General features: G+C 41.8%; 1 protein-coding gene across 1 annotated transcript in view; it reads left to right on the plus strand.

Moving 5' to 3' along the window:
* Positions 1 to 1,636: 1,636 nt before the first annotated feature.
* Positions 1,637 to 26,039, plus strand: part of Coq3 (ubiquinone biosynthesis protein COQ3, mitochondrial) — a 53,583-nt gene continuing 29,180 nt past the window's right edge. Inside the window, exons 1-3 of the mRNA XM_067129076.1 lie at positions 1,637 to 1,718; positions 6,198 to 6,309; positions 15,045 to 15,290. Coding sequence (XP_066985177.1) covers positions 6,221 to 6,309; positions 15,045 to 15,290 — 335 coding nt within the window. The 5' untranslated portion in view covers positions 1,637 to 1,718; positions 6,198 to 6,220. The remainder of the gene's footprint in view (positions 1,719 to 6,197; positions 6,310 to 15,044; positions 15,291 to 26,039) is intronic.

Below are 26,039 nucleotides of genomic sequence, written 5' to 3' on the forward strand. Positions count from 1 at the left end.
TAGGGAAGCCATAGTAAATTGAATTGCAGTAATCAAGTCTACTAATAACAGTTCTGAATTAGCATTCTCATTAACGACTCATCCAAGGATTTCCTTTTAAAAGCGATGTTCTTTAAATGGTATCCCCCAGTCTTCGTAACATTGTGAATTTGCTGATTGAATGAAAGATTGCGATCCAGCATTACACCCAAATCTTTGACAGAGTTGCTTACAGTCAGTGAAGTACCGTTAACCACAAGGCTTTGAATATTACCGAGCCTTCTAAGATCACCTTTTTTTTTCCCACAACCAAACACTCAGCTTTATCCTCGTTCAGCTTTAACAGTTCCTTTTTCATCCATAATTTGACGTCATTCATAACAGCAGTCAGTTTTCCTTCTGTGTCATCAACATCATTTAATGTCAAATAGAATTAAGTATCATCAGCAAAAAGTTTGAAACTAACACCATGCTGATATAAAATGTACGATAGTTCAATTGCATATATACGAAATATAATTGGGCCCAGCACACTTACCTGAGGCACACCTCTTGACAGCCCCCTAGCGCTTGAAAAGGACTTTCCAATTTGAACGCGATATGAAGGGGCATCATTTAGACACAACTGGCTCCCCAGCCTCAACAACCCCCCAAGCCCCAAGCCCCAAGAAGTAACAGCACTGGTTTTCCTTTATTCCTACCGAAATTCAAATGTGTCATCACATTAAGTTATATCTATCTATCTATATGTCTATTTTATGTGCTTCAAAAAGCACATAAAATAGCTCAAAATAAAAAAGAAACCAGGTGATTAGGCTCGCTTCGCTCGCCAAACCGCCTTCGCCACCCCGCCCCTCCCATCAAAAATCTGAAACGACACCCCTGGCGATATGTTCATTCTCAATATAATTTTCAAATCTAACGCATCCATCGGTGCAAGTCATCCACGAGCAAGTCATGAACAACTGTATCAAATGCAGCACTCAAATCGAGCAATACTAATATACCACACTTCCCATCATCCATTTTTTATAATCAAGTCATTCATACGACACACACACACACACACACACACACACACACACACACACACACACACACACACACACACACACACATATATATATATATATATATATATATATATATATATATATATATATATATATATATATATATATATATATATATATATACATGTATGTAGAATCTACTGGTCACTTTTACCAGACACATATGTAATTCTAATTCGAGAAGTTAAGAGGGCATTATGGCTATTAGAATTATATATATATATATATATATATATATATATATATATATATATATATATATATATATATTTATATATATATATATATATATATATATATATATATATATACTGTATATAATATATATATATATATATATATATATATATATATATATGTGTGTGTGTGTGTGTGTGTGTGTGTGTGTGAAAATCATTATGGCAACACCGAAACGCAATGTTCTAAGATGCAACATTGTCAAGAAGACAAAGGCAAATTAATATTAGGAAAAACCATGTTTTTCGCATATATATCCAGAGAGGAAAATAAAAATAAAAAAGATTTCATCGAAGCTTATGGTATTACAGGGGAAACTAAGCGTTGACACGTGACAAACAACCACAGATCGACGAGACGACGCAGGGTTAGGGAGCTGTTTCAAAGACAACCTTCACAACTACTACTACTCTCCTCTTAATCTTCAGGGTAAACATTGCATTTTTACGTAACTCGTTCAAAGCATTTAATTCTTACAAGGAACCAGTTTGAGTAAGTAGACCAGCACTGTAGAAACTAATATATCAAAGGAAATATCTCACTAAATAGACATAAACTAGTCAGTACGAAAGAAATACCGCGGCCTCTAGCGCGGTAACTAGCCTACCGGTGTACGTGCAAAGTTTGCGTCGTGTTTAGTACCATCACCTTGGGGATATGTAAAAGTACAAACAGATGACGGTAAATATTCAGTCATTAACGTGGACAAAAAACGGTTAGAAGGCTGTCATAAAAAAACAAAAGACGATAAATAAATATCTCGGTCGGTGATGGACGAATCAGACCCCGGTAGTAAGCCGTCTCATGTCTCCAGCAGAAAAGTATGGCGTTGATTGGCCATTTAGGCTATACCGTGAATTACTCCATTACTGTGCCAGTTGTGACTAGCTATTTCGCCATGTCTTCCTATTCTCCTTGTTCATCATTTTTAAAAAAGCTAACTTAGCAGCCTAAAAGGAGCATATCAGACACTCACTTGCTCTCAAACCTATTGTCACCCATTCACTTCTACTAAAATTCTTTCATGACATTGCATCAGTGTTGCCTCTTTTCCACATCACTGACTTCCAACATACTTTATATAAAACGATTTATGCTTTCCTTCACAGTCTAAAGATGATTTCCCATAAACTTCCCTTATCAGGTTAATCACAATAGCTTTTTACATTTATTAAAACAATTTTAAATAGGTTTTGTACCTTAATTAGATGGAAACCTAAAGCTGTCACTCTATTATCATCTGCATTTGACATGTCAATCAAGACCCCGCTTGATCGACTTCTGCTGCTTCATGATTTGGCATAACCAACCATTCTTTGATGGCTCTCTATTCAGTCATTATTATATAAATATGCACATGACCGAGATTATAGGTATATATGGCAGACTGTAAAATAATAAAGACTCCACTTCTGCAACCGATCATCTTGTGCATGTCAACAACACTGCATTACATTTAAATTTGGTTTGTTTTGCCAATACAGTCACATTCAGGTTTACTGTCTCACAGTAAAGGTTGTCAACCTAAAATCAAGTACAATTTAAAATATTGTTTTCTAATAGTTTTTGGTGTGGTTTAAGCGAATTGAAATTCATTTCCTCCAATAGTAGATTATTAACTGATTGCAACCCCTCCCTAAATCTACAATTTAGTTGTAACCATGGTCTTTGAGAGGGAAGTAGAAAAACTAGTTTTATGCCTATACAGGGATGTATCCAGGTGTAACCATGTTTAAACTAACCTAACCTTACAACCCTCCCCACATCTAAATTGACCTAATGGGCAGTAAAAAATAACTTACTGGGCCTTAAGATTGGTTTCCTAATGAAGTCTCTTATTATTGTGTTAAGTTTGAGTGTGTGTGCAGTTGGTCAACAAACCATTTCCAGTGGAAAGAAATGTCAGTTCTTCAAAGTCACGTGAAAACCTCTGTGAGAGACCTTATTTCATGAAATCACTTACCTAAGTAATCATTGTCAAAACTAAACACGTCCAAATATGCTTGCTATACAACTTTCCTTGCTAGTCAGTCATAAAAATTGCATCCAAAATATATTAGTAAATATTGGCCAATTTGTAACTTAAAATCACTTACTCTTAAGAAGGCCAGCCTGCTGGGTGTTATCATAGCCTTCACACATCCATGCATGAAATTATGTTCATAGATACACTATTTCAACAGTTAGGATATTTCCCAAGCCTAGCTGTGTTATTACAACATCGTTATGTTTATGTGGAAATTATTCTGATCGAAAGTTACCAGTAGTGAAGCAGCAAACAGCCACCAAACAAAGATGAAGGTGATGACATTACTACAAATGAAAACTTACTCTAACTCCTTAAAACCTAGTTATGTTCTTACATCACAGTACAATGTTGAAGAAGACAAGCAAGACTGGTAGGGACATTTTTGTGTCACAAGGAACACTACAAAACAAAGTAAGATATCTAATCTGTTATTAAGCATTTGTAATGAGTTTCTTATGGAAGAAAATAACTTAAAATAAGCTAAAGCAGACATTCAGCATCTTGTTTTCGCTGAATTTTATTACTGTAAAGGTTACAAGTACAGTAAAACCAATTTTGACATGGCAATACAACTTTAAAGCAGATTAAGCTAACTTTAACCTTTACTCCGTATGGTATCCTAGGTAGCTTAATCTTAACATAAAAAATTCAGGTGTTCGCCTACTGTGCAGTATTCCAAATGCTAGGCCAGTACAGAAAATTGACCAACAGGACTTAGTCTAGATGCTAGACTAACCATGTCAAAATTTGGTTGGCTTAGGTTGTAAGTGCCAAGCCAAGGTTTTGGTAAGCTTAGCAAAGTTATCTGTTTCTGTCTGATCAGGGCAGTCTGACTTGGCTAGATATAACCTACTTTAGTTACTTAACTAACTAACATTGTGTACAGTACTATCAATTATTCATCTTTAGCAGTAGTTGTCGTCAAAAATCTCAGCAAATAAATGATAGAGTATTACAATAATAATTTCACCTCTCAGGCATGTTAGTGTGGCTCAGACTGTCCATAGGCTTTTGAGGTTTTGATTGTGATAATCATAAGGTTCTTGTTTTCAAGCTCAGACTTATGGGAGTCAGTGGAATATTTCTTAGTAGCATTATTGAATTTTTAAATTGGCTTATTTCATATATAAAATCATTTGCCTCTTAAGAAGGCTAGCCTACCAGGTGTTGTCATAGCCTTCATACATGCAATTGTTAACTTATTGGTGTAAGTACACCATTTGAACAGTTAGGATATTTCCCAACCCCAGTGACTACTGTATTCTAAAGATTGCAAAGAGTAGTTAATGAGCATCATAGTTATCATCATAAATGTTTATACATCTTTTTTTGTTTTTATGGGTTTATGTCTTCATCTATCATCTTTTTCCATGGTATACTGCAATAGGTCTTTGACCTGCTATTTCTATATCTACCATTTTTTTGACCAACTGTTCCTCATGCACTCTCATCCCAAGTCCAAATCATCTTATTTCCAGCCTCTTGACACCCCATCTCACCTCCAGTTGATCATCACATCACTGCTCAACATCAGTGTTATCAATGATTTTTTTCTATAATCTTACCCTTATTTAATAGGTTTCCACCCCTTTAAGGTTATGGGCTTTGAAGTCTCTTAATAATAAAAATGGAGTGGGAAGCTGCTAAAGTGAAGACTGGGAGGAAGGTATTTGGAACTGCAGCAGCTTGCAACTCTGCCTGGAAAGGGAGTAGTGAATGCTTAAAACTGCATGATCAATTCGTGCTAGAAGAGATCTATACATATAATGATTTAATGCTTCATCGCTCACTTAATTTCTTGAAGGCAAAGAATATATGAGTTGCAGCCACCAAAAATAACTTGAGGCTCCTTGTTTCAGGCTCTTAAACCTCATTTCCACCGAATGATATTGGCCATCTTTATCAGAGCTGGGTTTGTTGTCATTTCTCAGTCCTTTCACCATTGGACTGAGGATCTTTTCCCTTGGACTGAAAAGTAAAGTTTTCGTTTGGAAATGTTTTCTTCCATGTCCCACTAAAAGATATTAGGTTGAACAAGAAGGTAAGAATTTTGCTTTCACTTTTTATTTTTTCTTTTATTTTAATATTTCATTACTCTGTTTTTCATTGACTGTGATATCTGTTTACTGCACATCTTACCTTTGGGTCTGCAGTCTTGAGAACAAGAAGTACTACTCTCATGGTCATCTCAAAATGGATCTTTTCTTCATGGTTTCTACCATATCAAAAACTGTTAAGGAATCTGAGTTCAGTTTCAGAAGTATTGAGTTCTTGGGAAGCTTGTCATACTTTTATTTTTATGAGAGAATAGACTTTGTTTCAAAGTTAATGTTGTCTCTATTACTTTCTGTTGCTAAAGATAATAAATATACCAAATCAAAATTGATAGAAACAAAAAGTCTGATATCTTAAATAACCAATGAACAAGTTACCAACACTTATTCACGAACATTTATTGTAGGCACAAAGCATAATAACTGAATAATTATGAATATACCATCACCAAAAGGAAAAGATAGGACTTGAATTATTTAAAAAATGCAAAATAATTTGAGATGCGTGAACTGGTCAAGTGCCGGGTAACAAAAATGGTAGGACTTTTTGAAATAGCAAACACACATGAAATGACCATGTCATTAGAGGTGCTCTACAGCCTGGATGTATAAATGTCTAGAGTGGGTATTTCTTCCAGAATGCATCTGGAAATGGAGCTGACACACAAATAGGCTATCATAATATAATAAGTATTAGTGGTAAAACAAATATAGAATCACATAATTTTTAATCTTAGACAGGAAGAGCAACCCCTGTTTTTTTATGTATTAAATTTAAAACAAGGAAACAAATGAAACTTGTATTTAACTGTTTACCATTTTCAGGTTCATGGAATTACACGAAAATAATGAAAGGGCACATAACAAAAATGGTTTCTCTTCAGAGGTCTAAATTTGTTGTAACTCCTGTCGTATATAACTGTTGTAGGTTTTACAGGTAAGATTCTTTTGATCCATGTTTGTAATTATAATGTAATACCATTATTTTTTATTTTTTCATTTAACTGAAATATACAGCACTATAAGACTATGTGACACTTAAGGACAGAATGTCATAGAAGGAGATCCAGTGTTCCTTTGATTTAAAAAGAAAGCCCTTTTAAATCTTCTAGAGAATACAATGCCATTTTTTATAGTACAGTAATTGTATTTTTCAGTTAGTGTGGGTGAAAGAACTTTGTGTGAGGTCATCACTGATCAATGACAGACCATTGTTCATCCTGAACCACTCACTTTTGTTTTGGGATGAAAGTATTATATGTAGCACTTCTGTAGCCAAAAGAATTTGCATTGTCAGTAATATTTCCTCATGAATATTTCATGTGATCTTGTATGGTAATTTTATCCTAATTTTGTGTATTTCTTTTTTCTATTAATATCATCTCTTTTCTGTACTAGGTTATTTTCACCGTTGTGCCCTTGAATTAGAAGCTTTCTACTGTATTTGTGTTGTTAATCTATAAACCAAGATTTTATATAAGTAACTTACAAGTAATTACATAGCTATTGGTTCCCTAACCACAGCAGCTAAAAAATTCAAAATTTGGCCCCTTCTCGGGAAGTCGAATCCCTTGTTCTCAAGGGGGCGGTGGAAGAGGCTGTAATTTGCCACTCAGAAGGTTTTTACAACTGCCTTTTCATGGTTCCGAAGGCCTCGGGGCTGGAGGCCTATTTTGGACATCAGCACCCTGAATGCTTTTGTCCTGAAGACGAAGTTCCACATGGAGACAGTCTGTTCAGTCATGTCTTCAGTGCAACAGGGGACTGGATAGTCACCCTGGATATGCAAGATGCATATTTCCATGTCCCTATTTATCCAGGCTCAAGAAAGTTTCTGTGCTTCATCTTTCAGGACAGAGTGCTACAGACTCAGGCTCTATGCTTTGGCCTGTTGACGGCACTGTAAGTATTTACCCGAATCTTCAGGAATTGGCTTCATCTTCTAGGAATCAACATCAACCTGTACTTAGATGACTGGCTTCTCTGCTCTCCATTGGAGAAGTTTGTGGAGGACTTGAGGAAAACTCTCCGCCTGACACAGGAGATGGGCATCATAGTCAACGAGAAGAAACCCCTAATGAACCCGACTTGGGTAGATTCTAATTTGGGGATGATCCTGAACTCACGGACTTTTCGGGTTTTTCTGTCACCCAAAGGAGTCGACAACTGTCTGCAGACTGTCCGTCAGTTCCTTTCCCTTCCGTCCTGCTCAGCAGTACTGTACAGTGGATGAGTTTTTTAGGGACCCTAGCTTCAGTAGAGCAGTTTGTGCACTAGGCAGACTGTATATGAGACCCCTGCAGTTCTTCCTAAAAGCAAACTGGTGCAGGAAAACACAACCAGACTCCTTCACCTTCCCTATAAAGATGGAAATCAAAATGGATCTTCAGTGGTGGTCCTGCGAAAAAAGACTTCAGGAGGGGAAATCTCTACCTCCAGTGAACCCCGACCTTCAGTTTTATTCAGACACCTCAACCTAGGCAAGGGTGTTCTGAATGACCAGGAAGTCTCCTGAACATGGACAACAGTGCAACAAAGGTCTCACATCAACATCAAAGAACTGAAGGCTGTTCACTTGGGCCTTCAGGCCTTCTCGAACTTAGTCTGTGGCAAGAAGGTAGTAGTGCATGCAGACAACATAACTGCGCTGTCATACATTCACAAACAGGGGGCACCCACTCCTTCTCGCTCTATGAAACAGGGAGAGATCTCCTTCTGTGGGCAGAAGAGAATCAAGACAAGTTAAGTCGCCTCAAACAGCTCCTACAGACTGAGTGGACCCTAGACCCATTAGTATGCAACTATCTTTAGAGGTTATGGGGCAGACTGACTGTAGATCTTTTCGCAACTTCGAGAAATCACCTACTTCCCCTCTTCTACTCTCCCATCCCAGACCCTCAGGCATGGGCGACGGATGCCGTGCTCCTGGACTGGACAGGCCTGGATGTTTATGCCTTCCCTCTCTTCAGGATGATCAGGGGGGTTAATCAACAAGTTGTCTACACATCATAACACCTCCATGACCCTAGTCACTCCCTTGTGGCCAAACAAGGAGTGGTTTCCAGATCTGATTTGGCTGTTGGTGGATTATTCAAGGCTCCTTCCACAAAAACGGTTACTGCTCAGACAACCCCACTTCCTCAGGTTCCACCAAGGGTTGTCCGCTCTGGTCCTGACAGGCTTCAGACTGTCTGGCGCCTCGTCAGAGCAAAAGGTTTTTTGCGACAGGCTGCAGAGGCAATTGCGAGGTGCATGTGAATGTCTTCTACAAAGCTCTAACAGTCCAAATGGGTGGTCTTCAGAAGATGGTGCAGCCGTCATAACATCTCTTCTTCCGAGACAATTATAAGTGAAATAGCCAACTTTTTATTATTTCTGAAGTCCATCAGGAAATTATCAACCTCTACTATCAAAGGGTATAGGTCGATGCTCAGTTCAGTATTTAAGCATAGAGGAATGGAACTGTCCTCTAACCAGGACATCGGCAACCTAATCAAATCTTTTGAGACGACAAAACATAAAGCTCTTCCTCCGTCTCTTGGAATCTGGACATTGTACTGAAATGGGTCTCAGGTCCTTCCTTCGAACCACTCCGATCTGCCTCACGCAGGAACCTCACCAAGAAGACACTCTTCTTAGTGGCACTGGCTACTGCCAAACGCTTTAGTGAGCTGCAGGCAATAGACGAGAGTAGGCTTTGTGCAAGGGGATGCAGCCTGCTCTTTGTCTCTTGGAACACCAGAGGAAGAAGAGAGGCGCCTTTGTCCGGTGAGGGCTCTCAGGTACTACCTTCACAGGATGGAAAAGATTAGTGGACCATCGAGCAACCTTTGGTGCTCTGTAAGAAGCCTTGTTTGTCCTCTTTCAGAAAATTCCAGTTCCTTTTTTCTGAGGACACCTTTCCTTTAGTTAAGGTTAAGGCTCACAAAATTAGGGCAGTTGCAGCGTCCCTAGCATTTAGACATAATATGTCTCTCTGTACGATCCTGCAGTCGACATTCTGGAGATGCAACCCTATCTTTGCCTCACACTACCTCAAGGATGTAGAGACCATGTTTGAAAATTGTAACACTTTAGGACCTTTATCCTTGGCTGGCACGGTGTTGGGAGAGGAAGCATAGGGAACTCTCTGTTCCTTTGCTATCCATTCGCCTTGACTTAAGGTTTTGAGTTTATGGGAAACCTGGGAGTACATTGTACCTAGAGCACTCACCAGTTTTTCTTTTTTAATGGTTTTGGGTTGTGGTTTTAATTTTGTGGTGTAGGTGATAGTGGTGTTCTTTTGTATTCTGGTCTACGCCCAGGGCAAGGGCATCTTTTAAACTTTGTCAGTGTACGGTGTACTTCCTCCGCTGCAAAGTTCCCACTAATTTAGGGTCGACCCTTGGCTACAGTGCCACGCCGACTACAAGTTAAGAGAAGTGCCGACCAGAGGCAGTACCCACCTGCAGCAGCTTTCTCAACAGGTAAGGAAACAACAAGCATTTATTCAATGCTAGCAACCTTTGTTTCAAATTCATTACTTACTTAATGCTTTGGAGTAGAATACTGTATGTCCATGTTTTTTCCACCTCCTAGCAATGTGGAATCAGCTAAGTAATTACTTGGTAAGTTACGTATATAAAAATGATATTTTTATGATAAAATAAAGTTTTATATATACTTACCAAGTAATTACATGATTGGAGCCCGCCCTCCTCCCCTCGCATGGACATTAGAGCATGAAACGAATTGAGCTGTCTTCTGAGTTTGTAAGGTGTCAAAGAAACAAGCAGGTAAAAGTTACTGCTACTTTATTACAGATCCAGGCAGTTTATATAGCGGCCGACTGACGCCGGCCCGCGAAAGACAATGGAATTGACTGTGACCTGAGGTCGAAACAATAAACAATAATATGCAGTGAACGAGTACAAATTACAATACAAGGCATACAGAACTTCAACATGGATACAGTCTTGATGCCTGTGAATGAAGAAACATGTGATACACAATGTGTGACATTTGTATAAATACGTATAAAGTAAAAATTGTTAAAATGCGTGACCTGGCACGTTTTAGGCGTGACTAATTGAGTTTGAAGAAAATGGGAAGTCACCAAAGAAAACATGCTCAGCGGAGACTTAATTAATGGCGCGGCTGAAACACTACGCTGGCGCGGATGTGGTGACTTTACAAATACTCCCCCAAGACGAGGGACGCGGCGTCTGACTAATCCCTGTATCTGCTGGGACGCTGAAGGTTGCCGCGGCTCCTTGAAGATAACGGAGGGGTCTCCCGCCTGTGAGGCTGCTGGTTAGGCGGTCCCTTCCTGGGGCGGCCCGCCTGCGGAGTGAGGGCATTCTGGAGTGCGGTTGGACGGAAGGGGTGCTGCGTCGCTGTCGGGACTCTCCGACAGAAAAGCGGGCTTTAAGCGGTCTGTTGAAACCCAGTCGTCCTTCCCAGGAGTGCCAGCCGAATGACTTGCTGTTCCGTTCCAGCACGCGGAAGGGTCCCCTGTAGGGCTTGGTTAGTGGTGGATGGACGGCGCCGACTCTGAAGAAGACGGGTGGCGGATGACAGCTGTGGCGGCATGAAGGTGGTTGATTTGTCGATGTATGAGCGCCCGCAAGGGGCAAACTTGCCGCCACGCCGCGAGCCTCTGCAGTGATGGGGAGTGGCGTTCATCCGTCCACGAGCTCTCCCGGCACCACGAGGGTTCCCCATACGCTTGTTTGGCTGCAGACGGGTGCCGCGGCTCCCACAGCCAGAGCGCCGCCGCCACATCCACATCGACGTTGTCGGGCCCCTTCCCCATCAGGCGGATCCAGATACCTCCTGACGGTGGTAGACCGTTCGACGAGGTGGCCTGAAGCCACACCCATGCAAGAAGCCACCGCCAGCGCATGCGCCGAGGCCCTGCTCTCCAGTTGGGTTAGCCGCCAGGCGCCCCGGATCACATCACAACCGACAGGGCCCCCTCCTCTCCGGTGTGGTCCACCCTGGCTCAACTGCTGGGAACCACGCATCACACCACCACGGCATAAACCCAGCGGCCAACGGCCTGGTCGAACGGTTCCACAGGTCCCTAAAGTCATCCCTCATGGCCCGCTGCACCGCCGAGGACTGGAAACATCAGCTGCCGTGGGTCCTCCTCAGAGCTGACGACACCCCGTCTGCAGCCGAACAAACCTATGGGGAACCCTTCGTGGTGCCGGGAGAGCTCGTGACAGATGAACGCCACTCCCCATCACTGCAGAGGCTCCGCGACGTGGCCGGCAAGTTCGCCCCTTGCAGGCGCTCATACATCGCCAAATCAACCACCTTCATGCCGCCACAGCTGTCATCTGCCACCCATGTCTTCGTCAGAGTCGACGCTGTCCGTCCACCACTAACCAAGCCCTACAGGGGACCCTTCTGCGTGCTGGAATGGAACAGCAAGGCGCTCCGGCTGGCACTCCCTGGGAAGGACGACTGGGTTTCAATAGACCGCTTAAAGCCCGCCTTTCTGTCGGAGAGTCCCGACAGCGACGCAGCACCCTTCCGCCCAACCGCACTCCAGCACGCCCTCACCCCGCGGCGCAGCCGCCCCAGGAAGGGACCGCCCAACCAGCAGCCTCACAGGCGGGAGACCCCTCCGTTATCTTCAAGGAGCCGCGGCACCCTTCAGCGTCCCAGCAGATGCAGGGATTAGTCAGACACGTCCCTCGTCTTGTGGGGGGAGTACTTGTAAAGTCACCACATCGGCGCCAGCGTAGTGTTTCAGCGGCGCCATTAATTAAGTCTCCGCTGAGCATGTTTTCTTTGGTGACTTCCCATTTTCTTCAAACTCAATTAGTCACGCCTAAAACGTGCCAGGTCACGCATTTTAACCATTTTTACTTTATACGTATTGATACAAATGTCACACATTGTGTATCACATGTTTCTTCATTCACAGGCATCAAGACTGTATCCATATTGAAGTTCTGTATGTTTTGTATTGTAATTTGTACTCGTTCACTGCATATTATTGTTTATTGTTTCGACCTCAGGTCACAGTCAATTCCATTGTCTTTCGCGGGCCGGCGTCAGTCGGCCGCTATATAAACTGCCTGGATCTGTAATAAAGTAGCAGTAACTTTTACCTGCTCGTTTCTTTGACACCTTACAGTACAATGTGTGACATTTGTATAAATACGTATAAAGTAAAAATGGTTAAAATGCGTGACCTGGCACATTTTAGGCGTGACTAATTGAGTTTGAAAAAAATGGGAAGTCGCCAAAGAAAGCATGCTCAGTGGAGACTTAATTAATGGCGCCGCCGAAACACTACGCTGGCGCCGATGTGGTGACTTTACAAGTTGTTCCTCTAAGTCCCGGATAGTGGGCAGGGCTTTATCACCTACACACAAACGATAGAAGTACTATTACCACGCAAATTTTGAATTTTTAAGCTGCCGTGGTTAAGGAACCAATAGCTATGTAATTACAGTACGTGCTAAGTATATATAAAACTTTATTCTATCATAAAAATGTCATATTTATTCTTTAATACTAAGCCAACAAAGACCTTGTAGCTTCTCAGTTTCTCATATCTCAGTTTTCTTATGCTTAAGGATATGTTTACTTATGTGAAAATCGAATCTGACCAAGAAATACATTAAGAAACTCTGACTTTCTATAGGTGGAATTAAAACCACCATAAATTTTGTTAAATTATGGTTGCTGCGGCATTGTGGTATATGACAGTTGTGTTTTACATGGAAGTAGTCAGGGTTTCTTCATAAATTCCCACTTGGTTTCACTGTGTACCGGGACAAGCATATGTAAAAGTGTGAGAAAATAAAAAAGCAATACAGTAAACTCAATGTGTTCTTTGTGAAAATGTCATAAATAGCTATTGTTCAGGTAAAAGAAGTTTATTCGTAACGTGAACCCATAAAAGTCTAGGCAATTTTTTCATTAAGGGGATCGGCCGGTTTCCGACTTTTTTAACAACAGGTTGTTGATATATAGGGGGTTTGTTAAAGGATATTGTGTGGAACTTCTGGGAAAAAATTTTGTTCAGTGACCTTAGGTTTTGTGGACGCCAGAGCATTTTTCGCCAAAATGGCCATTTTCAAAATGCATCTCTCCTTTTGCTTTTTGGTTTTAAGGGATGAGATTTGAACCACGTATAAAACACATATGGACCTTTCGATATAAAGCCGGGATTTTGATTTTTCAATTATTTTTCGAGATATGAATTTTTTTTTTTTGCGAAATTTTCCGGAAAAATTACAGAAAAAAATTGCCAAAAATCAGAAACTCAAAATATTAAAAATCCCCGGCTGTGTTTTAATCTACCATGTTTCCCCGTGTTATATTTAAAATTTCATTTAGATTGGTCCAATACTAAGGGAGGAGATGCATTTTAAAGGCGAAAAACTTATGTTTTGAGAAACGGGCCCTCAAAGTTTTAGTTACATAAAAAAAGTAAAAGGGACTTCAAAGACTGTGTTACAATTAATTCTGTGGTTTTAATTTTTATTTTTGGTATTAATTAATGCAAAATGATTATAAATAAGAATATTAATTGATTATTTATGTGCCTAAGACACCTTCTTATAAATTTTAGGTTCCTGGTCCCCTGTCTGATCTTGCTGCAAGGTATTACTCTAGGGTATCATAGTTGCCTACACTTTTTATTAGTGTCTCGAATCCATCCCTTGCCAAATGGATCTTGGGAATTACTTTACATTCACAATTAGGGATTCGTGATTCAAGTAATTCATCAAGTCTTGCTTCACTTGTTATGATCATTTTATTTTCAGGATCGTCTATAATATCAGCCTCCGAGCTACTGCTTTCTTTTCTAAAATATCTTTGCCCTTTGGTAGTGACGAACAAATAAAGAGGCGTTTAGGAGTGGATGTGGTTGGTCTCTGGTCAGCAGAGATCGCTGCCTGCGCCGTTTGATGGGCGACAGCTCTCTCTCTCCATCGCTCCATTCCTCTCGGCACTAATTTCTTGAACTCTTTCTTCTACTTCTCGCCTGGACTTTTCCACTTGGCTTTTCCGCATTCTAGAAGCATGAAGTGAACTCTTATACCTTTTAGGCACGGTGAAAAACAAAAACACCGCAGAAAATACAGAGTTCAGTCAAGGCTAGCGAGCATGAAAAACGTGTCCTTCTAGCTTGGAAGTTTATAGGCAACTCTCGGCCACAGTCGGCGTCATGGTATGACGGTGTGCGTTGTCATGGCTAGGAATAACTAAAAGGTGCCGAGTAGGATATTATTGACATTATACATTTCATTTCAAAGGAAGTTTTCGTAATATATATCGCAAAAACTATACCAGACTAAATCATTTGCGCTACTGGTGTTTTATGGGTATATAGTTATTGTTACATTTTAGGCCATAACTAGAGAAATACGGCAAATTTTAGCATAATATTTCGTGGACACATTCTTGAACCCTATAATGAAGCCATAGAATTTTTTTCAGCAAATAGAATTTTTAAAGATTATTGGGTTTTTTTAGGCGGCCGATCCCCTTAATACAAACCTCGTAATTGGACCTACTTCTTATCTACATCTTGGTGAAGCTCAGGTATGAAATATGGCACTGACATACACTAAACAGTCACTCTGTGAGTGATATAAGTAATATACAAGTGTAAAAGGTTTTAATTTTTGAAACAGAAGTTACTCAGTTTTGTCATTTTTGCAGCATAACAATAGACAAGCATACACAGAGAACTGAACAGCCTTCCAGAACTTTACCACACAGTGAAGATCATGGTACCTCATCAAGCAGCAGTAGCTCAGATGACTCAAGTTCTGATTCTGATGGGCATGAACAGGAAAGAGAGTCAACTTATATTGAAGAAGAAGTTAGTAAATTCAGGGCTATGGCAAGCATGTGGTGGGACCCTAAAGGTGATGCCAAGCCACTTCATGCACTGAATAGATTAAGGTAAATTTTGTATGTGATTAAAATACTGATCTCTGTGCATGTAGAAAATCTTGCATTTATTTTTTTATTTTAGATTCTGTGCTTCTTGAACAAGGAGCCAATAAAATAGATAAATAACATTACCCCTGTCAAGATAATTAATTTTTGTATGTTGTGGTTAAATTGGACTGTACATTTATTCCCCCATGATATATGATTTGATTTTGCTATAAAGTATTTGCTTATCTATGGATGAAACATCTTGTCAGCAGAGGAAACCCATATTCATAAGGAGTGTCATGCACTGATTAATAATCTGTTAGGATTTATTCATTTAGAGCCTGTCGTTTTTAGTGTTTATTTGTATTGCTTAATGTCATGTTTTAAACATCTAACTTCCCTGGTAGTTATATATATATAGCTTAAGTCCCTGACATCATGGCAGAATTTAAAAAACTCGCGGCAATCGCCGATCGGTAGTCAGGTGAACCACCTGTGCGCCCTCTACCCAGGTACCTGGAACCATTCCAACTATTCCTCAGATCTTCCCCTGCCGCTGTGTCGGTATCATCGATGGAATTTCGCCGAGTCGTAGCCCGTGTTTTTTTTTTTGCAACTTATTTTGGTGAAGTACACTTTGGCTTGGCTTTCGCTTGTTCGCTTTTGGATTTTCTTATAACATATCTGACTTCATCGAGTGTGAAAATGTGTGTGGGGATGCAAGCTGCTTGCTAAAGTCTCCTTGGATCCCCACTCAGCATGTCTGAAGAACGGAATGGAAGACCGGCTCAGAAGAGCCAAGAGTACTGTGTCTCACTCTTCTTGATATAACCAGGAATAGTTAATTCTTTTCCCCTTGCTAACTATCCTATTGATCCGTCTTCCGTAGTGGTAGTCTCTGAACCCCAAGTGAAACAGGTAAAGACCCAATACTTAATGATTTGTTGGCTGCCATTCAGACCCTGGCCTAACAGGTAAAATCCTCTCTCAGAAGACAGGGATAATATGTGATCGACAATAAGAGATCTAAAAATACAAGTGTTAATATGTTGTTAGTGCAAGTGCAGTGGAGGGTGCGGCCGCTCGGTCCTGTTGCGCTCCTAGCCCTGGACCTCTTCCAAGCTCACCAACCCCTGTGAGAAGGAATGTCGAAAGACGAAGGGGAGGCGAGAGGCTTTAGTTACCGAGCGGTCGTCCCCTCGCTGCACCTGTTGACGCTTCCCAGGGCGCTCACCCTCGCCATAGGAAAGGCGAGGTTAAAGTGTTTTTTCGTCCACCAGTTGCTGTACGTCAACCGGAGGAAGCTTTTGACCGATGTCGCACAGGCGGCCAGTTCTCAAGTAACCTCTAGGTTTGGCGGGACAACGAATGTTAGAAGTCTGGACGCCTGGATGCCAGGACTTCGGGCGTCGAGGAGCTGGACGCCAGGAGGAAGTCAGGCGTCGAGAAGCTGGACGCCAGGGCGTCGAGCGTCGAGAAGCTGGACGCCAGGACGTCGGGCGTCGATAAGCTGGACGCCAGGACGTCAGGCGTCGAAAACTGGATGCCAGGACATCAAAATCGAGAGGCTGGATGCCAGGCGTCGGGCGTCGGGAAGCTGGGCGCCAGGACTTCGGGCGTCGAGCTGGACGCCAGGATGTCAGGCGTCAAAGCTGGACGCCAGGACGCCAAGTGGTCGAAGCTGGACTCCAGAATGTCGGCGTCATGAGGCTGGACATCAGGACGTTGAGCGTCCGAAGCTGGACGCCAGGGCGCCGAGCGCCGAGAAGCTGGACGCCAGGACGCCAGACGAGAAGCTGGACGCCAGGACGCCAAGTGTCGAGTAGTTAGACACCAGGACGCCAGGTGTCATTAAGCTGGACGCCAAGACATTAAGCTTCAAGAAAATGGACGCCAACACGCCAGGCGTCAAGAGACTGGGCGCCAGGGCGTCAAGATGATATTTTGAAAGATGTCGCTACTTCCGTCTTCGGAAAATCGGAAGAAGAGAATGATAATATCCTGCATTCTCCTGTGAATCCTATTGTAGAGATTTCCGACGAAGACAATATAAAAGGCCATCAGCTTTCATCAGACTTGAAAAGACTTATGAAGCTATTTTCGGAAATTTTTTCCAGAGAAATTTATCCTGACTGCTCCTCGTTCCCCGCCTTCAGAATTTACTCTTGTGAAGGCGTCTAAGAGGGCAGCATTTACGAAGAATGGATACTTTCGAAGGAGAAACAATGAAAGACAGCCTTTGTTTTCCCTCCAACCAAACTAGCTCAAGGTCTAGCGTTTAGTATCAAACTAGAGAATCGTTCGGCCTTGAAATACTTGCCCCTTCCCAGGAAGGAAGATGGAATTATTCAACACGACTGACACCGAAGAACTCATATATCTGATGTCGTGTATGGATAAAGGACTCTGAGATAGTTCCAACGAATCTACTGCATCTTTCTCAGCGGGAATCCTGAAGGAAAGAGCCCATCTTTGCTCTTTCCTGGCTAATGGGGTCACGTCCAATCAAAATCAGAACTGATTTATACCCCTTTTTTCCTCTCACCTCTTCTCTCAAGATTTGGTAAAGAGGCCTTTTCATCCTTGGCCCAGAAAACCACGTAAGATTTAATATCTAAAACAGCAAGAAAAGTCCTACCAACGACTTTCATCGCTAAAAAGAGTAAGGCTGAGGCTCCTGTGTTTCAGGTATCTCAGCTCTTTTTAGGGTCGGCCCTCAATAGAGGTTCTTCTAGGGCGGGTAGATGAATGGCAACGAAGAGGCTCTACACAGGGAAGAAAGAGGACCTGCCTTTCTTCTCCTGCAGACTGCGGTAGGAGCCAGACTGTCCAGCCTGAGGAGGCCCCCTATAGTAACAAGACAATTAGACTTTTTTGCCAAATGCAACAACAGAACAAAGGCAAAGGCTTTATAGCAACAAGTGTCTATGATGTTGCAAAAGGAGACCAGACAGAGAGTTCAAGATCCGAATTCCCCAGGATTCTACATGGGTTAGAGACCGGTGCTAGACGTGATTGCACTCAGCTTTTCTGTGCAATAAACAAAGGTCGCTATGGAAACGACAAAATCGGTTCTAGCAGCTGTCGGACAGCATGACTGGATGGCCTCACTGGACCTCCAGGATGCGTATTTTTACATCCCCATGCACCCGAACTCCAAGAATTTTCTGAAGTTCGTCCACGGGAAAGGTTTTCCAGTTTCGGTCTCTTTTTTTCAGCCTAAGCAGACGGGGATGACGTCTGGCTCTGGAGTCGAGACCTCTCAAGAGCAAGTTACCCAATATTAAGGGACGTCATGATCAAAACTTCATAGTCTCCAGGTTGTAGCCACTGGAGCAGCCCGGAGCTCTTCCCTTCCAGCCCCAAGGGTAGCTCTCCTACTAAGAACAAACGTAGACAGTTCTGTTCAGTCAGGATACCAGGCTGCAAGAGCGTGGCGGACTCTGTGCTGCCTTTCGTACATCCTCCTCTTCCTCCTTAGGATTGGTACTCGTCTGCTGAACCCTCTCCACGATCCATTATTGACGATGAGGAGGAAATAATTGCCGTAGTTGAGGCTTCCCCAACCTGTCCCCAACAGCAGGAAGCCCCGCATATAGCTTTACTACAAAATATGCAGCAGACTTTGTCTTCCCTGGTACAAGCGTGACAACCAGGCAAAGAGAAGAAGGATAATAGACGTCCAACTAAAGCTTCTAGACGTCCAGAAGTTTAAGACGCAGAACGTAGTGAATGAAACTCTAGACGCTGAATGCAGTGGCGTCAAGCATCTAGGAGTGAAACACCATGACGACAAGCGTCAATGAACCCAAGACGTCAAGCGTCAAGGCATTGGACTTCAGGACGTCAGGCTTCAAGATATTGGAAGCCAAGACGTGGAGGTAGCTCAGGACGCAAGATGCACTGGCGTCAAACGTCTAACAAAGATTTTCACAAGGATGATTGCCAATGTAGCAGGTTTTTTTCTTCACTCGAGAAACATCAGAATCTCCTTGTACTTAGACGACTGGCTCCTCAGAGCTCCTTCCCGCACACTCTGCCTGGAGGATCTTCAGACCACGATTTAGGTATAGAAGGAATTAGGTCTACTGATAAACAGATAGAAATCTCAGCTGATCCCATTCCAAAAGTTTTCTATACCTTAAGATGAAGATTCAGAGTCAGGATTTTCGGGCTTTTCCGTCTATTACAAGGACGGGACAAGCCTTAAGAAAATTTCAGTACTTTATAGACAGACATGCTCAGCTAAGGAATGGATGAGTCTGCTGGGGACCCTTTCCTCGCTGGAGCGGTTTGTCTCCTTTGGGAGGTTAATTCTGTGCCCGTTGCAGTTTCATCTAAATCAGAACTGGGACAAGGAAATAGAACTGGAGACCAAGTGCATCCCCATTTCGGAACCAATAAGGCTGTATTTATAGTGGTGGAACGACCCCGTCAAGCTCCAGGAGGTCCCTTCTCTATATTAGAGGAACCCAGACCTAGTGTTGTTATCCGACGCGTCGGACTCAGTATGGGGAGCAACACTAGGGAAATAACAAGTCTCGGGCTCCTGGACCAGAGAGCAGGAGAAGTTAAACATCAATTAGAAGGAACTAACTGCAATCCTTCTAGCTCTCAGGGAGTTCGAACACAGTGGGGAACAGAGAGGTGCAGGTCAACACCGACAACACGGCAGCGTTGGCCTACATCAGCAAATAAAGGGGCACTCACTCCAGGTCTCTATACGAGACAACAAGAGAGCCTCTTCTCTGGGCAAAAGAGAAGAATGTCAAACTAGTAACCCGCTTTATACAAGGGGAGAAAAAATGTGAGGGCAAACATTCTGAGCAGGAAATCAAGTCCTCTCAACAGAATGGACTCTACATCAGGCTGTGTGCAGTAGCATGTGGCGACTTTGGGAACGTCCTTGCATAGATCTCTTCGCCACAGCACAAACGAAGAGGCTGGAAACTTACTGCTCTCCCGTACCAGATCCCGGGGCTATATACATAGACGCGTTCCTGGTGGACTGGTCCAACTTGGACGTGTATGCATTTCCCTCTTTCAAGATAATACACAGGGTACTGCAAAAAATTTGTTTTCACACGAGGGTACCAGATTGATCATTGTGGCCCTTTACTGGCCGATAAAAGATTGTTTCACAGAGGTTCTGGAATGGATAGTGGACATCCCGAGGAGCCTACCTCAGAGAGTAGGTCTACTCAAACAACCTCACTTGGAAAGATATCACCAAAACCCCCAAGCGCTACAAGTAACTGCCTTCAGACTATCAAAAAACTTACAAGAGCTACAGGTTTTTTTTTTTGAAAGAGGCGGTTGGTGCTATAGAAAGAGTAAGGAGGTCATCCACCATGAGGGTATACAAATCCAAGTGGGAGATATTTAGAGGATGGTACAAGAGCAACCATGTGTCCTCTTCCAGTACCTCTGTAACTCAAATTGTGGACTTCCTTCTACACCGTAAGAGGAAGCTTAATTTTTTCCTACCTCTACCATTAAGGGCTATAGGAGCATGATGGCAGCAGTTTTTAGACATAAAAACTTGAACCTATAAAACAATAAGAATCTCCAGGACCTACTCAGATTCTTCAAACTGCTAAGGAGAGAGTACAGAACTCACCAGTATGGAACCTAGACGTGGTCCTGAGGTTCCTCATGGGGAGTAAGCTCGATCCCTTACAGAGAACATTTTTAGGAGGACCTCACCATGAAAACTCTTTTCTTGTTCAGTTTGGCCACAGCGAAAAGAGTTAGTGAGATACATGCTCTCAGCGAGAATATGGACTTTAGACAAGACAAGGCAATCTGCTCACTGCAACTAGGATTCCTTGCAAAAATGAATACTCATCACAACCCTGACACAGAACGCGTTGAGATTCCGAATCTAACGGACATTACAGGAGAGAAGAGAGAAAAGTCCTATTCCAGGTAAGGGCTCTAGGGCACTACCCAGACAGGACAAAGGACGTAAGAAGGAATTCAGAAGGGCTTTTGTGCTCAGTCAAAAGCTCTCTGTACAGGTGTCAAAGAATGCTCTGTCTTATTTTATCAGGCAGTTGATAAAAGAAGCTCATATGAAAGGTAGCGAGTTGGACATAAGATTCTGAAAGTAAAGACGCACGAGTTCAGGGCAGTTGCAACCTCTGTAGCACTTAAACAGAACAGGTCCCGGTAGAGTATCTTGGACACGACCTTCTGGAGAAACAAGTCAGTATTTACCTCTCACTGTCTAAAACGAGTCCAAACATTATACGAAGACTGCTATACGCTGGGTCCGTTTATAGCATCTACTAGTGGGAGAGGGTAATACCCCTACAATCCCATAAACCAATACCCTTTTTTCTTACTTTGGGATGGAAAATTTTTTTATGGTTGTTTGTGAAAGACTGGACGCAGTCTTCCGCATTCATTGGTTTGAAAGTTCCTTGGAAGCGCCTGGAACTAGGGTATTGAGAGGAGGTCTAGTCACATAGAGGTTATACACCGGTTGACAGCCCCTAGAGATTTTTCAGCCCCCTGGGTGGATCGCTGGATCTCTTAAGGAATGCAGACATAATGAGGGCGATTTCATTAAAGTCAGCTTCCTTAATCCAATTCCATAAAACAATACCTTTTGTTCTTGCCTTGGAATGGTTGAAATTTTATGGTTGTTTGTGAAGATTGGGCTCAGTCATCCACAATCATTGGGATGAAAGTTCCTTGGTAGCGCCCGGAACAAGGGTATTGAGAGGAGGTCTAGTCACATAGAGGTTATACACCGGTTGACAGCCCCTAGAGATTTTTCAGCCCCCTGGGTGGATCGCTGGATCTCTTAAGGAATGCAGACATAATGAGAAATATTGAAGTCAGCTTCCTTAACAGGTAGGAACCTAGAGTTGTTTTGCAACTTTAATTATAATTCCAACGATGTTAGCTGTCTCTGACCCTCCACCAAAGGTGTCAATCAGCTATATATATAACTACCAGGAAGTTAGATGTTTAAAAATGTTATTTTCATAATAAAATAAATTTTTGAACATACTTACCTGGTGGTTATATATAATTATATTCCCACCCTCCCCTCTAGAGACTAGGGGCATGGAAGATCTGAGGAATAGTTGGAATGGTTCCGGGTACCTGGGTAGAGGGCGCACAGGTGGTTCACCTGACTACCGATCGGCGATTGCCGCGAGTTTTTGAAATTCTGCCGTGACGTCAGGGACTTAAGCTATATATATAACTACCAGGTAAGTATGTTCAAAAATTTATTTTATTATGAAAATAACATTTTAGACATTCACTACCTGGTCCTTAAGCATTTTGCAGCAAGTGTAGTCCCTATGTTTGTTATTCCTATAAAGTAAAGGGAGAACTTTTTTGTTTGCACACAAAAAGTTAAGTTATCCTTTTGCCAAATTAAACAGAGACCAAGTGTTAAATTGCTGGTTACAGGCTAAATAAGCTTATACCTGTACAGTATTAGCAAATAGTTGTCACCTTCCATTTGTGTGTGTGTGTTTGTGGCAGGGGAATTTTGCTTGCCAACACCCCACACTTTAGCTACCAGACTTGAAAGTCTAGGTAAGCTTTTCTGATCAAAGTTTGGCTGGTGTCTGTGTATGTATGTATATATGTTTTATTTAAGTAACTTACCCAGTAATTACATTGCTGTAGTTTCTAACTTGACGGCAGCTTGAATTTTCGAATTTCACGGCAATACTCTGCTTCTTCCGTCCGAGTCGGTGACTAGGCCCTGCCCACTTTCTGGGAAGGAGAGGAAAAACCCTTGAAAAGTGCTTCAATTTGTTTTTGCCATCTTAGAGCTCACACAGTTGTAGGAACATAGCTTGGTTTTTGGAATTCGTCTTGTTAGCTTCTCGTTTCGGTGAAGTATTCTGAATTGATTGCCTTCGGCACTAGTTTTTTGTTGTTTAACTACTGATTTTGACTTTTTCTATCCAATTTTGACTACTTCTGTCTGATTTTAATTATTGTTTAAGAGTTTTTTGTGACTTGTTTGTTGACCGGCTTTTTCTCTTAGCGAGATTTACCGATCGGTTATTCAGTAGTTCAGTAGTTCCTTATGAGAGTCACTATTAGGCTGTTTTTTCCTTAATGTTCTGGAAGTTTTTCATAGTGTTTATGCAACCTATGTAACTTTTTGTCTAGTTTTTGATTATGTCAGACTCTAGCTCATCTAGTTTTCAGTATTGTAGCCTTTATGAAAGCCTCATATGACTCTCATACCATTTGTTCTTCTTGCAGAGGTCAGGTCTTTTCAATTAATCTAATGTGTAATGAGTGTGTACGTTGGGATGAGAAGACGTGGAAGAACTTAGCTTCTCATCTTTCTAAGCTAGAAAGAGATAGAAAGAGGATGGCAGCAGCTAGAGCTGATAGTAAAGGTTTAGATAATAGCTCAGCTCCCAAAAAGAGATAGAAAGAGGATGGCAGCAGCTAGAGCTGATAGTAAAGGTTTAGATAATAGCTCAGCTCCCAAACTGGTGAGCACTAAAAAAAGTTAAGTATATCTTAGTTTAACCAGACCACTGAGCTGATTAACAGCTCTCCTAGGGCTGGCCTGAAGGATTAGATTTATTTTTACGTGGCTAAGAACCAATTGGTTACCTAGCAACGGGACCTACAGCTTATTGTGGAATCCGAACCACATTATAGCGTGAAATGAATTTCTATCACCAGAAACAAATTCCTCTTGTTCTTCACTGGCCGGTCGGGGATTTGAACTCGCGACCAACAGAGTGATAGCTGAGTACGGAACCCGCTCACCCAGCGAGGAACTCCGGTGAGCACTGATGTACCCATTGTTACATCTCCTGTTTCTAATGTCTTTTGCACCAAACCCTCCCGCTCCTCCCTCACCTGGCCCAGTTGTATATCTACCATGTTCCAAGCAGTATGCAATACACTGTTTTATTTTGGTTGGTCATTGTAAAGTTAGTTTTCTTGGTAGGACACTAATTTAGTGTTTTGGCATTACCTGTAAATGGTTTTATTAAAGTATCATAGTAACAAAAGGTACCAGGGTAGCAAAAAGGAAAAATTCAGATGACAAGTTGAAGGTATCTGATAAACAAAAATCTGTGTAGTAATTTGCTGTAGTGATGCAAATTGCTTCCTGGAACTAGGGATACAGTAAAGATGTTTTTGGTTTTATTTACTGGTATCATAAAGAGGTCTATCAGCAGTGAGTGAAGTGCACCTGCGGCTGGTGATTGCAATCACCTTAAGCAGTTACATGGAGAATCAACAGTATAAAATTTGGATTTGTTTTATACCACCAATCACGTTATGATAGCCTTAAATGTGAGTCGACTCATTTCTCAGATACACTCGAAATTAAAATGGCTAGTTTTTAAATGGCTTTGTTACATCCAGAACTTTTACCTTAGCCTAGGTCATTAGCTTATACTTCTGTACTGACTCAGAGAAGATGAACTGAAACTGCATGCACACAGTGCAGTAGTTACATGCTTAGTATTTGAAATGTAATTTTTGTAAAGGACGGGTTTTTACTCAATTGAATAAATTTTGGACTACTGATCAGTAGCAGTTATGTAACAGAAGGCACAATAAGCACTTTTGTACCTTGGATTTAGGTACTTACTGTAAGGCCTCCACTAATTCTACTTCATTGAGGTCTGTGCCTAGATCTTCTTCAGGGACAGCATCTGCCTCAAGGAAGACAAAATTGGAGAAGATGATAAAATATTTGTTTTATATCTTACATGAATTGGAAGATAGTCTGTACAAAATTTAACCAGATTTAACAGATGTGGGTGAATGAAGCCCCCTACTCTCATCGTACCTAAGCAAATGTCTGCCATGTAGGAGGTTGGATGTCTTTTGTATGAGTATGGAGGGATAGCACTAGCAACAAGAACTCAAACAAGGAGAGTGCTGTTTCAGTTATGGAGTCAGCTGAATAGTTGGATATCACTGTACCACTGGTACTGTTTCACAAGTTGCTTACTCACCAACATACCTGACACCCCATAGCAAGGTAGAGCCATCAGTGCACTTCACATGGTACACTGTAGGTGTTACTAAAGGGTGATTGCATTATCAATCTGGCCCCTAGCTGCACCCACTTCTTTGGCTTTACTGTACCTCCATTCCACCTTCCTTTCTTCAATCTTTCTGTTCAACCTCTCATAACTATTACTTTTTAGTTTGATTGTGGAATTTTCTCCCAGTTCCACTTTTAGATCCATGTACTACATCTCTATTTTCTAGATATTTGTATCTTGCTGTCTGACCACTCTAAGTTCCTCTTTTTAATATTTTAAGAATTGAATGGCCAAAAGTCACCTTGGGCTTGGCTTAACCTAAACTTCATAAACCTTCACCTTAACACATTTGACAGTGTGTAAGGGAGAAGCTGTTGCTAATTAGAGCCCCCAGTTTTCTATAAGATTGTCTATTGTTTTATAAGAAGTTCTTGAGCATTTTGCTACAACAGTTCTGTATTGATTGAGCCTGCTCGTGCATGTATCAGCAGGTCAAAGAAATGTGACCTGCCCATGGTTTTTCATGCAAGGGATCTTTCACTTTTAAGTCTTCTCATTTAACCCTTATTTCAGGTAATTTCCATGTTAAAGTGGCTCACACTAACTTCCACCATTCCAGGTTAGATGCTCATTCATTGTTTTATAGCAGTACAATTAGTTTTAGCAGTTTTAGTGCGTGTGTGTAAGACCCTGCTGCTGCCAGCTCTTGCTTACTGAAAGTTTTTCCTAGCAAGTCCTTGCTTTCCAGTTCCAAGTTTTTAAA

Source organism: Macrobrachium rosenbergii, chromosome 27 (assembly GCF_040412425.1).
Source record: "Macrobrachium rosenbergii isolate ZJJX-2024 chromosome 27, ASM4041242v1, whole genome shotgun sequence".
NCBI classification, from domain to species: Eukaryota; Metazoa; Arthropoda; class Malacostraca; order Decapoda; family Palaemonidae; genus Macrobrachium; species Macrobrachium rosenbergii.